This window comes from Vigna unguiculata, chromosome 5, assembly GCF_037176805.1.
Source record: "Vigna unguiculata cultivar grain cowpea cultivar isolate G323 ecotype 2 chromosome 5, ASM3717680v1, whole genome shotgun sequence".
NCBI lineage: Eukaryota > Viridiplantae > Streptophyta > Magnoliopsida > Fabales > Fabaceae > Vigna > Vigna unguiculata.
This window is the reverse complement of record NC_140796.1, coordinates 6,046,737-6,058,369: the sequence shown is the minus strand read 5'-3', so window position 1 is coordinate 6,058,369 and position 11,633 is coordinate 6,046,737. Positions and strand designations below refer to the sequence as shown.

General features: G+C 33.3%; 2 protein-coding genes across 2 annotated transcripts; both read right to left on the bottom strand.

The window, feature by feature from the left end:
• Window positions 1-154: 154 nt before the first annotated feature.
• On the bottom strand, window positions 155-6,207 carry LOC114185045 (DEAD-box ATP-dependent RNA helicase 8-like). Its single transcript, XM_028072539.2, has 10 exons — window positions 5,442-6,207; window positions 4,281-4,341; window positions 3,450-3,684; window positions 2,354-2,592; window positions 1,647-1,898; window positions 1,390-1,570; window positions 1,010-1,098; window positions 858-931; window positions 668-782; window positions 155-476 (listed from the first exon to the last, which is right to left on the bottom strand). Exons 1-9 carry the CDS (start codon window positions 5,768-5,770, stop codon window positions 704-706), a joined length of 1,539 nt encoding a protein of 512 aa, XP_027928340.1. The 5' UTR covers window positions 5,771-6,207; the 3' UTR covers window positions 155-476; window positions 668-703.
• A 1,853-nt stretch (window positions 6,208-8,060) lies between these two features.
• Window positions 8,061-11,037, bottom strand: LOC114186009 (disease resistance RPP13-like protein 4). The gene is made up of 2 exons (XM_028074000.2): window positions 10,722-11,037; window positions 8,061-10,007 (listed from the first exon to the last, which is right to left on the bottom strand). The coding sequence occupies exon 2, from the start codon at window positions 10,001-10,003 to the stop codon at window positions 8,210-8,212; it is 1,794 nt and encodes a 597-aa protein (XP_027929801.2). The 5' UTR covers window positions 10,004-10,007; window positions 10,722-11,037; the 3' UTR covers window positions 8,061-8,209.
• Between the last annotated feature and the right edge of the window lie 596 nt (window positions 11,038-11,633).

The following is an 11,633-nucleotide window of genomic DNA, read 5'->3' as shown; positions in this document are numbered from 1 at the left end:
ATCCTACTTCTCAAAGTCATTATTGACAATGAAAAAGTGTTGATGTTAAGGACAAATCCTTCATTTACAAAGAATACCAAAACCTATTAATTGCAAAAACCATTATGCTACCAATTGAATACCTTGACTGCCAATAGTGACTACTGCAAAAACATTGGCAAAACAAACAGCATATTATTCTAGAATCAAAAACGGACGTCTTGATAGTAAGGTACATTCCCAAGTAAACAGTTAAAAGGATTACTGAGGAAATCAAAGTTTGGAGTAACAACACCTGCAAATGTAAACCATCAAAACCCAAACTGGACCCGCCATTTATGTAACATTTCTGAAAGTCCTAATCATAGTGTTTAAGAGCTCTCAAAACCCAGAAATTAACGAAAAAACATTCAACAAAGGGTCTGACAATTCCCCTATTTTCATAGTGCATCCTAATACAAAGTATTCACACCTGCTTCACCAACACTCACATCTACCTGTAAAAAAGATATACATGAACACAAATCAGAATTATACATTGCAACCTCTTGCTTCAATAAAGTGCAATAGTAATAAACATTAGGTGTGTCAGACATAATCAGGTGTGTCAGACTTTTCATTGTTGAAATATCATCAGAACAATAATGGTCATTATAAGTATGAAACTAAAAATTTTCCTATTACTCACCACAGTTGTGAATACAATCAAGGTATTTATCACCAATCACCGGCAATATATTGCTTGATCAATGTGTGGCGGAATTTGTTTTATTTCAGTGCCAAGTTCTTGTTCAATTCTATATCTGGAAAAGATAAATGGAAACCCATGAGAAATTTATAGGAATTCTGATTGGAAGTCACATCTAACCAATACGTACAAATTGAAGCGATCCTCATAGGTGATCAAGTTCACCGCTAAACCTAGGTGCCCAAACCTCCCTGAACGACCAACCTGCATAACGGAACATCCATAAGAACACAGAACCTTTATCGCATTGGAGAGAAAGCAGAAATTGAGTATAGAGCATACCCTGTGTAGGTAGGTTTCTGAGTTTTTGGGAAAATCAAAATTAATAACAACATTCACTGCTTGGATGTCTATTCCCCTAGTGAAGAGATCTGTAAATGTTTCAGAACAAGGGAAACATATGAAAAGTTATAGTGATAATTATTAGGGACAATAACCTAAAAAAATTAGCAAATTCCATGAAATATTACTGAATACCACCACCGCATTAATCAATTACACTAACCAAACATATATACAATATCATACTATTCATCATCCACTCAAAACTGATTTCTGAAACAATATAACAGTTGGAAATAGGCATAGCACGGCAATCAACAGAATGAAAAGAAAGAATCTATGCTCATTTATAGCAGGATGCTAAAGTGCCCGCAACATACCAGTACAAACAAGATTTCTGCAGGCCCCATTGCGGAAGTCATGAAATACTCTATTACGGTGGTCTTGCAACATCTTTGCATGGATATAGAAACACGAATACCCAAGTTCAGTGATTTTCTTGGCAAGAAGTTCAACCCGATTCACGGAATTGCAGAAAATGATTGACTGGTTTATTTGAAGCTGAAATAGATATTGCTGTTATAACTACATTCAAAGATGGCATACGGAAAATCCAGAGTATCTTCACATAGATTACCTTAGAGAAAAGAGTATTTAGGCAGTGGACTTTCTGCCTCTCTTCCACAAATGCATAATATTGTGTAATACCTTTCAGAGTTAGCTCATCCATAAGGTTAATAACATATGGCTTACGTAGATATCTATCTTTGAAGTCCCTAACAGTAACAGGAAACGTAGCAGAAAACATCAGAATTTGACGGGTTCCAGGAAGAAATTGAATCAGCTGTTCTATGGAAGGTTGGAACTCTGGGGAGAGAAGCTTATCAGCCTGAGAGAAAATTATATAAAACCTCGTTATTGTCCTTTTTTTTGGTTTGGTAAACAAACAATACATTATTGGCGCAGAAGTTACAGATACAAATGAGGAAACAAAGAAACCTAAGAACAAGAAACATGACATATACCATGTCAATCTCTTCGTACATCACCATCCAGTAAACATTCTAACATTTTGCTCCAACTAAATTCATCAAGTAAATGAATATCGGAGGAATTCATGTTAAAAGTTCCAGAAAATGAATATGTAAAGGAAACAAAGGAAAAGATCATTGGCGCAATATTTAAACATGAATCAGAGCCGCAACAAAACAAAGCCATTGCTTCTGCTTACACCATCCAATCATTTCTTAACCTCATCTTCAATCCCTTTTGTAATGCTTCATAAAGTATAAATTAGCCAATGTATCTCTACCATTTAGTAAATTTCAAGAGAAATGTAACTACCTCATCCATAACAAGCATAGAGCAATCCTTCAGAATGCAAACACCCTTCTTTGCAAGATCTAATATTCTTCCTGGAGTTCCAACTAGCAGATGAACTGGTTGATATAAACGCATAATATCATCTTTCAGGCTGGTACCACCTGTTGTAACCATAACTTGAATTTTCAAATGTTTTCCAAGTTCTTTACACACTTGGGATGTTTGCAAAGCCAGCTCTCGAGTTGGGACCAATATTACAACTGCATTACAGTATATGACAAAGGCAATGATCAAGACATGAGTGAAACCTAAAATCAATGCTCATTCAAAAAAATAATAGATATTAAATAACTACAAATAACAAATAAATGAATCATGCATCAACAATGCAGCCAAAGATATACTATTTTCAAACATTCACACCAAAATCTATTTGCGCCTGGACAAGACAACAAAAAAATTGGTAGCCACATGTTAAACAATCAATATATACATACAAGGAGAAATTATAGGATGTGCAAAAGACTAGAGTACCTATACATTCATCAAATATTTCTTATCCAATAAAAAAATTTTGTTTAGAGAAATGTTCAAAACCTGTAGTTAAAATTAAGGGCAATTATTCCAAAAATATATTCTTAAAGAATTAGGGGCTGACTGTTTAAGCTTTGAAAAATATTATCTCTGGCTTTGGAGAATAGCACTAAAACACTCAGTTTTAGATTTTTACAAGTTGATTATAATTTTTTTTAAAAACGTGGCTCCATAAAAAAACACTTAAAAAGGTCAAAGAAATGAGCAATTATTATCTTTCTGGACTATAGACAAAATGCTGAAAGAAGGTGAGGAAATTAAAACAACAATATCAAATCAAGCTTGCTTAAGTGAATACTCGGGAAATAATGTTACTAAACTAGTTGGAGCTTTCGTATCAACAATCATAAATATCAATTAATTCTCTCTCTGCATAAGTTTTAATAAGAAAACACTGCTTAGAGAGCCAACAAGTAGCCAGCTAGCTACAAGAAAGGCGAAAAAAACTGAGAACAATAAACATAATCATTTCAACTATATTTATGAGAATTCTTAAAATGCTTAATGTAAGTAGAGGTCGAACCTTGAATAACATTATTATCCTGATCAATTTTTTCCAATGCAGGAATACAAAATGCAGCAGTTTTGCCAGTTCCATTTTTAGCCCTAGCAAGAATGTCACTACCAGTAAGAGCAATTGGAATGCTTTCTTCTTGGATAGGAGATGGTCTCTCAAAACCCTTCTCGTATATTCCCATAAGCAGCTCACGCTTCAAAAAGTAATCCTCAAATTCATTGCCTTTAGTTGCTGTCACATCCTGAGAAAGACAATGAATAACGCTCAACACTGACAGAAATAATATAATATAAAGCAAATAGTATTTAATCACAAAATAAAAATAACCCATGGACGACATCTAGCCTTTAATTTAACATAAAATTCAATTTCATCAAACAAAAATAAACCTCCTAACAAAAGAAATGATACTGAACTGGTTACAACTTACAAGCAGTAGAGTAGAATCTGAGCACATTTCCTATATATCTCTAGAATTGCAATAAAGTGTGATTACGATAGAGATTCTGAAATTTACTTGTCCAAATTACTGAAAAATGTTAATCTCAAATGCCTAAATAACAGAGTATATTGTACTAAATAAGGCATTCATCAACAAAATAGCAGCTATCACCCATGTAGAGAATCAGCTCAACAAAAACATTCTAATATATTAACTAAAACTATAGCTCACAAATAAATGAAAATAAAATATTATGGAATTAGAAACATTAGAAATAAGGCGTACATTCCCCAAGGATCTCTGAAACAAAACACATGACTAAAGCATGATGCATATCTCATATAATTATAAACTTTAACCACAAGATTCACAGTTCTCAATTATCAGAACCATACCTCTGTCTTGTAGCGTGTATCAGGTGCAGGGATATTTAGTCTTGCCTTCCAATCTTGTGAACTAAAAAATGAAATCAATTGAGGATAAAATTAGAACAATTATTTCCTTAGGCAAGAATCAGTTCAATAGCTTTGCCTACAGGTAATATGTTTGAACTAAACATGTCACTTTCGAACTTTTCACTTTCACATACTCAAAATTGAGCAAACATCTGTAGTTCCATAATACATTTGCAACGCCAAGGAACTAAGCCTCAATAGTGAACAATTACACATTATCAACTCACTTTGAACTTAAACATAAATGCACAACAGAAAGCAATGTAAATATTAATGATCATGTCAGACCAAAGAGTTTATTAAGAAAAGAATCGGAACCTAGAACCTCAGAAAACTGCAAACAGAGATTTAGTTTTACAGCTCAAATTTGAGTTTCAACAACATTTACAATATAAATTACATTATCTTCCAAAATCCATGATTACACAAAAAATCCCGATCCCCTAACATAAAACAGCAGGATCTCCAATCACAAAAGAAAACAAAAGAAGAATTCCAAGAAATGCTGCCCTTTAGCAACCCATATTATCTAAACCAAGTTGTTGGTTGACAGACTGTTTACACCATTACAATAAAAAACAAGGAAAAAAAAGAAAACCGAAATCTCTAAAACTCTCAGAACTACAGAGAGACCACAATAACTACATATCTCCCACGTGAGAAGATACGCTTTCTTCCAATAGTTACAAATCCTCTTAGACTCCACAATAAACAGGGAACCTCTCACCCACACAACTAACTAACCATTGAAAATGTCTCAAGACAAAAAACTTTACCCATCCCAACCCCAAAAAACTCAACAAATACAACATCCTTCATTAATCCCATCACAACACACGTCTGTCCAACTCACAACGTAATTTTCAATTTTTTAAAGCGATTACAGTAGCAACACCAAGAAATTGTAGACAAATGCAGTCGCAATTGCAGTTTCAGTTCGGCCATAAGAGGGATCAAAAACCTTGACATTGCAGCCTAAATGGAAGCGACGAACCATTTTTAAAAACCTTCGTAATTTCAAGAAATCGATCTGACAAAGTCCCAATTTAAATAAACAGACACCGAGACACAAAGAACAAAAACAATAAGGTCAAAAAAGACCTTGAGTCAACGGCTTCAGACTGTACAGTCTTCTCAACCTCCTCCACAACGTTGGTGTCGGTCCCACCACCTAACTGGTTCCTTCTCAACCACTGTTGCTGTTGTTGTTGTTGCTGCTGCTGATGTTGATGGTGTTGATGATGCTGTTGTTGCTGCTGCTGGTGGTGCTGGTGGTTCTGTTGATACTGTTGCGGATGATGGTGCTGCACCATGTGCCTCTGCACATATTGATGTTGCTGATGTGGTCTCGGTTGAAACCCAGGGTTCGAGTTCAACCCTCTTCCTAACCCCATCCCAGGTGGGTACCTCTCTCTATCTCTATTGTTCATCTTCCGATCTAAAAACCAAAAATTTCTACGCAAAAACAATGTACAAGACGCTGCTAAACTCTATACGGCACGAAGCTAGGGTTTCCTGAGGGTCGCTGGATTCGGAACCCGTTGGCGAATTCTCGAAATGGGGTTGCGATTGGGGACTAGACTAACAAAATCTGAGGGGGAAAATCGGGAATTTCTCAGGGTATCATACAAAGACCCAAAAAAAAATTGGGTAGGGTCGGGTTGAAATTTGGAGCAAGAATTTGTACAGATCTACAGCAGTTAGAGGGGTTGATTTGATTGGAGGCAGAGATTTGATGAAGGTGGAGAGGAAATGGAGGAAGAAGAAGTGTGGCTTTCTTTGAATTTCTTTTGTGTTGTGAATTCAATGAAATTTGATTTGGTGAAATTAGGGCGTCAAAATGGTATTGTTGGTAATTACTTCATGGCCCCTCTTCATCTCCATTTATTAAGTGTAAGCATTTCACTTTCACACTTTGGATTTTCTTCGTCTTCTTTCTTCAATAAATTAAGGATTATGGAATCATGGATCATTCTTCTCTTGTAGGAGACATACCTTTTTCAAAAAACAAATAACAAAAAAATACATGGTTTCACAGCATAGTTTTTTTTTTAGGCATTTTTTTCATCATTAAGGTAATATTTGCTTAATTTTAGAATGAAATTGTTGTTGCTGTCAATAATATTTTTTATTAATTATTAAAGTTTGACTGCAACAATTATTCAATAATTATAAATGCTATTGAATTAATTATTAACAATTATGTTAAACTTTAAATTTATTCAATGATGCAAATAATATTAAATAATATAGTTATGCTATTAATCTTTTTATGAAAAATATTTTAGGTTGACTGGAAAATTCATTTTGAACACAAGATACGAGAAAAAAACAGTTAATCCAAATACGTTTAATCAAATAACTAGTAATATGGAGATTTTTGTAAGAGAATTTTTTTTTTCACCTCTTCACCCACCAAAATGAGAAAATGCCCACAAACACAGAAAATATCAATAAAATATATTGTATTCAAGTCTAAGAAAAACTAAATGTCTAAACAAATTAACCATTGAACAATATTAAATTTAGTAAATAAAAGTTTGGATGTCATACTCATATTATTGGGAAAAATGTGTTTTTATTTTCTGATTATTATTTTTTTTACATTTTGTGGTCTTTAACCTATTTTTTCATTTATTTCTTCCATTATTAAATTGATGACATGATAGTTGGTGTGGTTGCATGTTTTTGTAGACTTCAAAATGGGAAATATGCATGGGTTCTTGTAAAAAATGTGCATAAGTATGTTGTTTATTTCACTAAAATAGAAAGAAGTGCATCATTGGTTTTTTCATGGATGACAAAATAGTCCATTCCACAACCCATCTTCTCCAATTTTGTCTCTCTGATTTTAAATAGATCCTAAAGCAAAAACCTAATGTTTGACCAAAAAATATTTATTCTATTGTTATTTGTAAGAGTAAATAATTGCGTATCCAAATAACACGTTTAACGTAAAATCTTAAGTTTCAATTTCTAGTTAAGGTTCTTTAGTCTTGTTTGTATGTGATTTAGTGTCATAATTTATTTTTTTCTCATTTTGCACTTTCATTTAGTGAAGGGTGGGACCAATCCCAAAAGAAAATGAAAACACTTATCTTGTTGCAATCCCAAGTGATGTTTTCAAATCTAATGACGTGTTTGGCAATGATTTTTCTTTTTCTTTTTTTGCTTTTTTTTAGAGAAATAATCCTTTTTTTCCTTTTCCACAAGAATTTTTCCTTTAGTATATTAATAAAACTACTGAATGCAATAAGTAACCCAAGTTAGGTTACCAAAGACACAATTGGGTCCATTCGGTATAATGAAATAAATAAAAATTAAAAATATTTAGACGAAGTAAACTAAAAAGTAAATAAAAGTAGAAAATAATCATTAATCTTATTTTAATTTACACGGCCAAATAATTAAAATTGTTTTCATTCCATTATTTCTACCTTTTTCTTTTCATAACACTGTTAAACAAAAATAAAGAGTAATACTTAGGGGTATGAATGATTTAGTACTAAAAGTCAGAAATAATCACGAATTTGTATTATTAGTTAGCTTTTAAGTTGTTGTAAAGAAAAGTAATTGATATTTGACAGAAATGAAGGGTGGTTTTGAATAGTGATTGTTGATAAGATTGGTTTTGAAAGACCACCACATATTTGGCATTTTGTTTGAACAACTTCAAATAATGATTTGGACAAAAAGCATATCCATTATTTTTGTGCATTTCAGAACTTTCAATTAAAAGCTAACACGCCATTAGAGAGTATATTTATATGTAAGTTTTACCGTAGAACAAAATATTCAGAGAACAAAAAAATATACACAACATTTTGACATAAACTTGACTTTACCTCTCTTAACATTCACTATCAGATTCATATGTCCCATTCATGTTGAATGTATGAAATGTTTGAGACTTGTTTAATTTCTACATATTTCAGAAGAGGAAACATTGCTTTCAAATCATCTATGTCCACGTTCAATTGCTTAAGGTACTTCAGACGAACTATTTTCACTCTCCACCATTCAAAATCTACTTCCATACTTTCTAGTTTTCCTCCGGTTATATTTAGCTCTGTCAATATAAATCTGAATCTACCATGAACACCTGGCATAAAACATTCTTCCAAAGACTTTCTAGGAAAATATTCACCTGGCATAAAACATTCTTCCAAAGACTTTCCAGGAAAACATTCAATATGTAACTTTTTCAAACTTGACGGTAGAAGGACATTAATGTTAGCATACTTTGGATCAGACACACTCCAAGATATCTTCAGATGCTCAAGTGCTGAAAAATCTTTCAAACCTTCAAACTCCCCATCCCTGATCTCGGCCTCACTTCCGATACGTATGCTGAGTCGTCTTAGTTTTCCCAACTTTACCAGATCTGATATCTTGCAAGGAGTCTTTTCAGAAGTGCTTATTAAAAATCCCTTGAGTACTTCCAGATTAGTGAGCTTCTCAATCCCCTTTGGCATGCCCTCCAGTAAGCAACAATCAGACATAATAAGGTGTGTCAGACTTTTCATTGATGAAATATCATCAGGTAGTCTTTCCAAATTATGGCATGCTTTCACATCAAGAATCAGTAGCTTCTCAAGTTCAGCAATGGAGGATGGAAGCTCGAATATTCTTGATATCCCACGGAGACTCACATATTTCAACTTCTTTAGATATCTCAACTCTTTCAAGAATTCTTCACTCCCAACTTCGATGTGATGCAATGCTGAATCTTGCCAACGTCCAAGTTGAAACACCTCTAAATTCTTAAATTCAGTGACCCATGACAATCTAAAATTCAGATAACTTGCACCAATATTAAAAATAGAACCTATGATGATACCGCGAATCAAATGTAAATCATCACCTAGTGTAACTTTGTTTTGCTCAAGCTGTAACCGCCATGGTCCTTTTTGCAGATAAATGCTTGCTATAAAATATTGTCCTCGATGCTCTACATTTTTCTTTAATAAATATGACCCCATTTGACGACGGACGCTAGGGAGAATTTGAAATTTATTGGCAAGGAGGACACTCTTTCCTTTAGCATAGCGCACAATCAAATTCAACTTGAAAAGATCACTAATCACATCTTCACCCAATTCCTCTGTTGTTTTGCTCTCTGTATTCTCAAGCAAACCCTCTCCAATCCACAAATTAATGGCAATTCTTTTCCTTATCACAGCGTTCTCAGGGAAAATTTGGAGACTCCCCAAGAAAACTTTTAATCGATCGTCTAACAGGTAAAAATCTTCCGCAGTCCAACTCTTGTTCTCATGGGGCTGTACCAACTCTTGTGATGTGTGAGATATTTTGCCACCCTTCTCATCCTCCTTCTTATATGACTCATCAAAACCATCATCTGGGAGCAGTTTGCGAGCAGAATCTCTGATTCTCTTACAAATCCCATCCATGTCTTCATCCAGCTTCCCGCGGTCTAATTTGCGAAGATGTCCATATACCTCTGCTAATGTGTCAAGCAATTCTTCTTCCTTCTTCTTCACTCTTACAAACACATCCTTTATTCTGTTCAGATCCAACCTCAACTTCTCCAGCTTCTTATCCAATGATTCATCTCTTCCCCTTTCATGGAATTTCCTCCTTGCTATCATCAACTGCTTCAGCAACACAGGTACTGCTTTCATCTTGTTTGTTCGAATTGACATTTTACTGCAAACAAACAAATACATTATACGTCACCCAATATTTGTACTACAAAAGTTCTTTTTTATTGTACTACAATAGCAAATATGTTGTTGGAATTGAGGCTATAGACTCTTTAGAATGATGTCAACAAAAGAAGAAGTGTGCATAAGTAGAAAACTTGACGGTAGATGATACATCATGCATGAACCAACTATAGTTTTCATTGTCCAATTAGGAAAAGTTCAGTGATTTGGTAAGCTATATAGGATCAAGCTTATAGTTAAGGAGTATCATGAAGAATGAAGAATAAGTCATTACAAAATACAATACATTGCTTGGTGAATACTGAAAACATAATATAAATAAGCTAAAAAAAAACTCAAATAAAACTTTCTCTACAAATAACATAGGCACATGATTATTTAATTCAATGGATACACAATACAGTAGAAAGTTTGAATTCTAGGATCTGACAATAGGTGATATATGGACTTCCATTAACAGATCATATAACGATCTTTAGAAGCATCATCATAAAACTTTATTATTTCTAATTAAGTTCAATAACAAAAATGAATTTTATTAACCTCTGAAATAATTGGGACCAAAGAAAAACTTGACAACAACAAAAATCTAGCTTTAGAAACAGTGTCATCGAAGCTAGTCACTTGATTGAAAAATGGACATTAACAAATTATAATAATCAATCATAAAGCAACAAAAGAGAAGTTGAGGTACATTTCACCAAACACCAGGAGGAATTTGAAGAGAAGGATCCTATTTTGGCATAGAAATTTGGGGAAAACGTCTACAAAATATTGTGGAAGAGATAATTCTGTCGTGGTTAGAGCAAGCTCAAATTGTTTTGATGCTGTAAACAACCAAATATAACTTAAAATAACTACAGATAATTTTGAAGGAAAGTATACTTGAGATGGAGGGAAGCTATAAATGATGGCATCAATTTCCAGTTTTATTGTGATGTGAAGGAAGGAAGTGCAGCACAAAAGTTTCACGTTATTCTTTGAGTTTAATGATCCCAAAAGCAAAGTTTGTTTCTTCATGCTTCGTTGTTTTATTGAAAAAGAGAATCTATGATATTTGTTATGCTCTGGATATAAAGATTTCATTAGTGACTGCTGAAGATACTCGGGCACTGGTTTATGATTGGGAGATTCTTTTCAGAGAGTTCTTGAGAATGGCAACACCAACAAGGTCATGCAGATCGTAGCCGCTGCTAAGTGCAGGAACAAGAACTTGTGATCGTAGAGTGTGTTACAATTTTGGTAGTTAAAATTTTAGTAGTTAATAATGTTAGAGATTAATTTAAAATCTAATTCACAAATCAATTATAATTTTTTTATTAATGAAAGAAACTATTTTAAATGTAAACATTTCTTTAGTTTATATAATGATGTCTAATTTTTTGTTTAAAAGAAAAAACTTTTTTTTCCTTTTTCACAAGAATTCTTCCTTTAGTATATTAATAAAACTACTTAATGCAATATTAAATTGTATGCATTAATTAAAACCATACCTATTTATTTATTACCATTTTTATTGTATAATGATTTCAAATTTCGCATACCACCATTGCTTTTACAGTTAATTACTTTATCTAGGGTGGAGTCTAATCATTAGAAAAATGAA

Bases quoted from the DNA above. Each gene is read 5' to 3' on its own strand.
- LOC114185045 (XM_028072539.2), bottom strand. From the start codon at position 5,770: ATGAACAATAGAGATAGAGAGAGGTACCCACCTGGGATGGGGTTAGGA. The intron at 1,571-1,646 runs GTAATCTATGTG...TATCTATTTCAG, and splicing joins TAAATACTCTTTTCTCTAAG to CTTCAAATAAACCAGTCAAT. The intron at 783-857 runs GTACGTATTGGT...TATCTTTTCCAG, and splicing joins TATGAGGATCGCTTCAATTT to ATATAGAATTGAACAAGAAC.
- LOC114186009 (XM_028074000.2), bottom strand. From the start codon at position 10,003: ATGTCAATTCGAACAAACAAGATGAAAGCAGTACCTGTGTTGCTGAAG.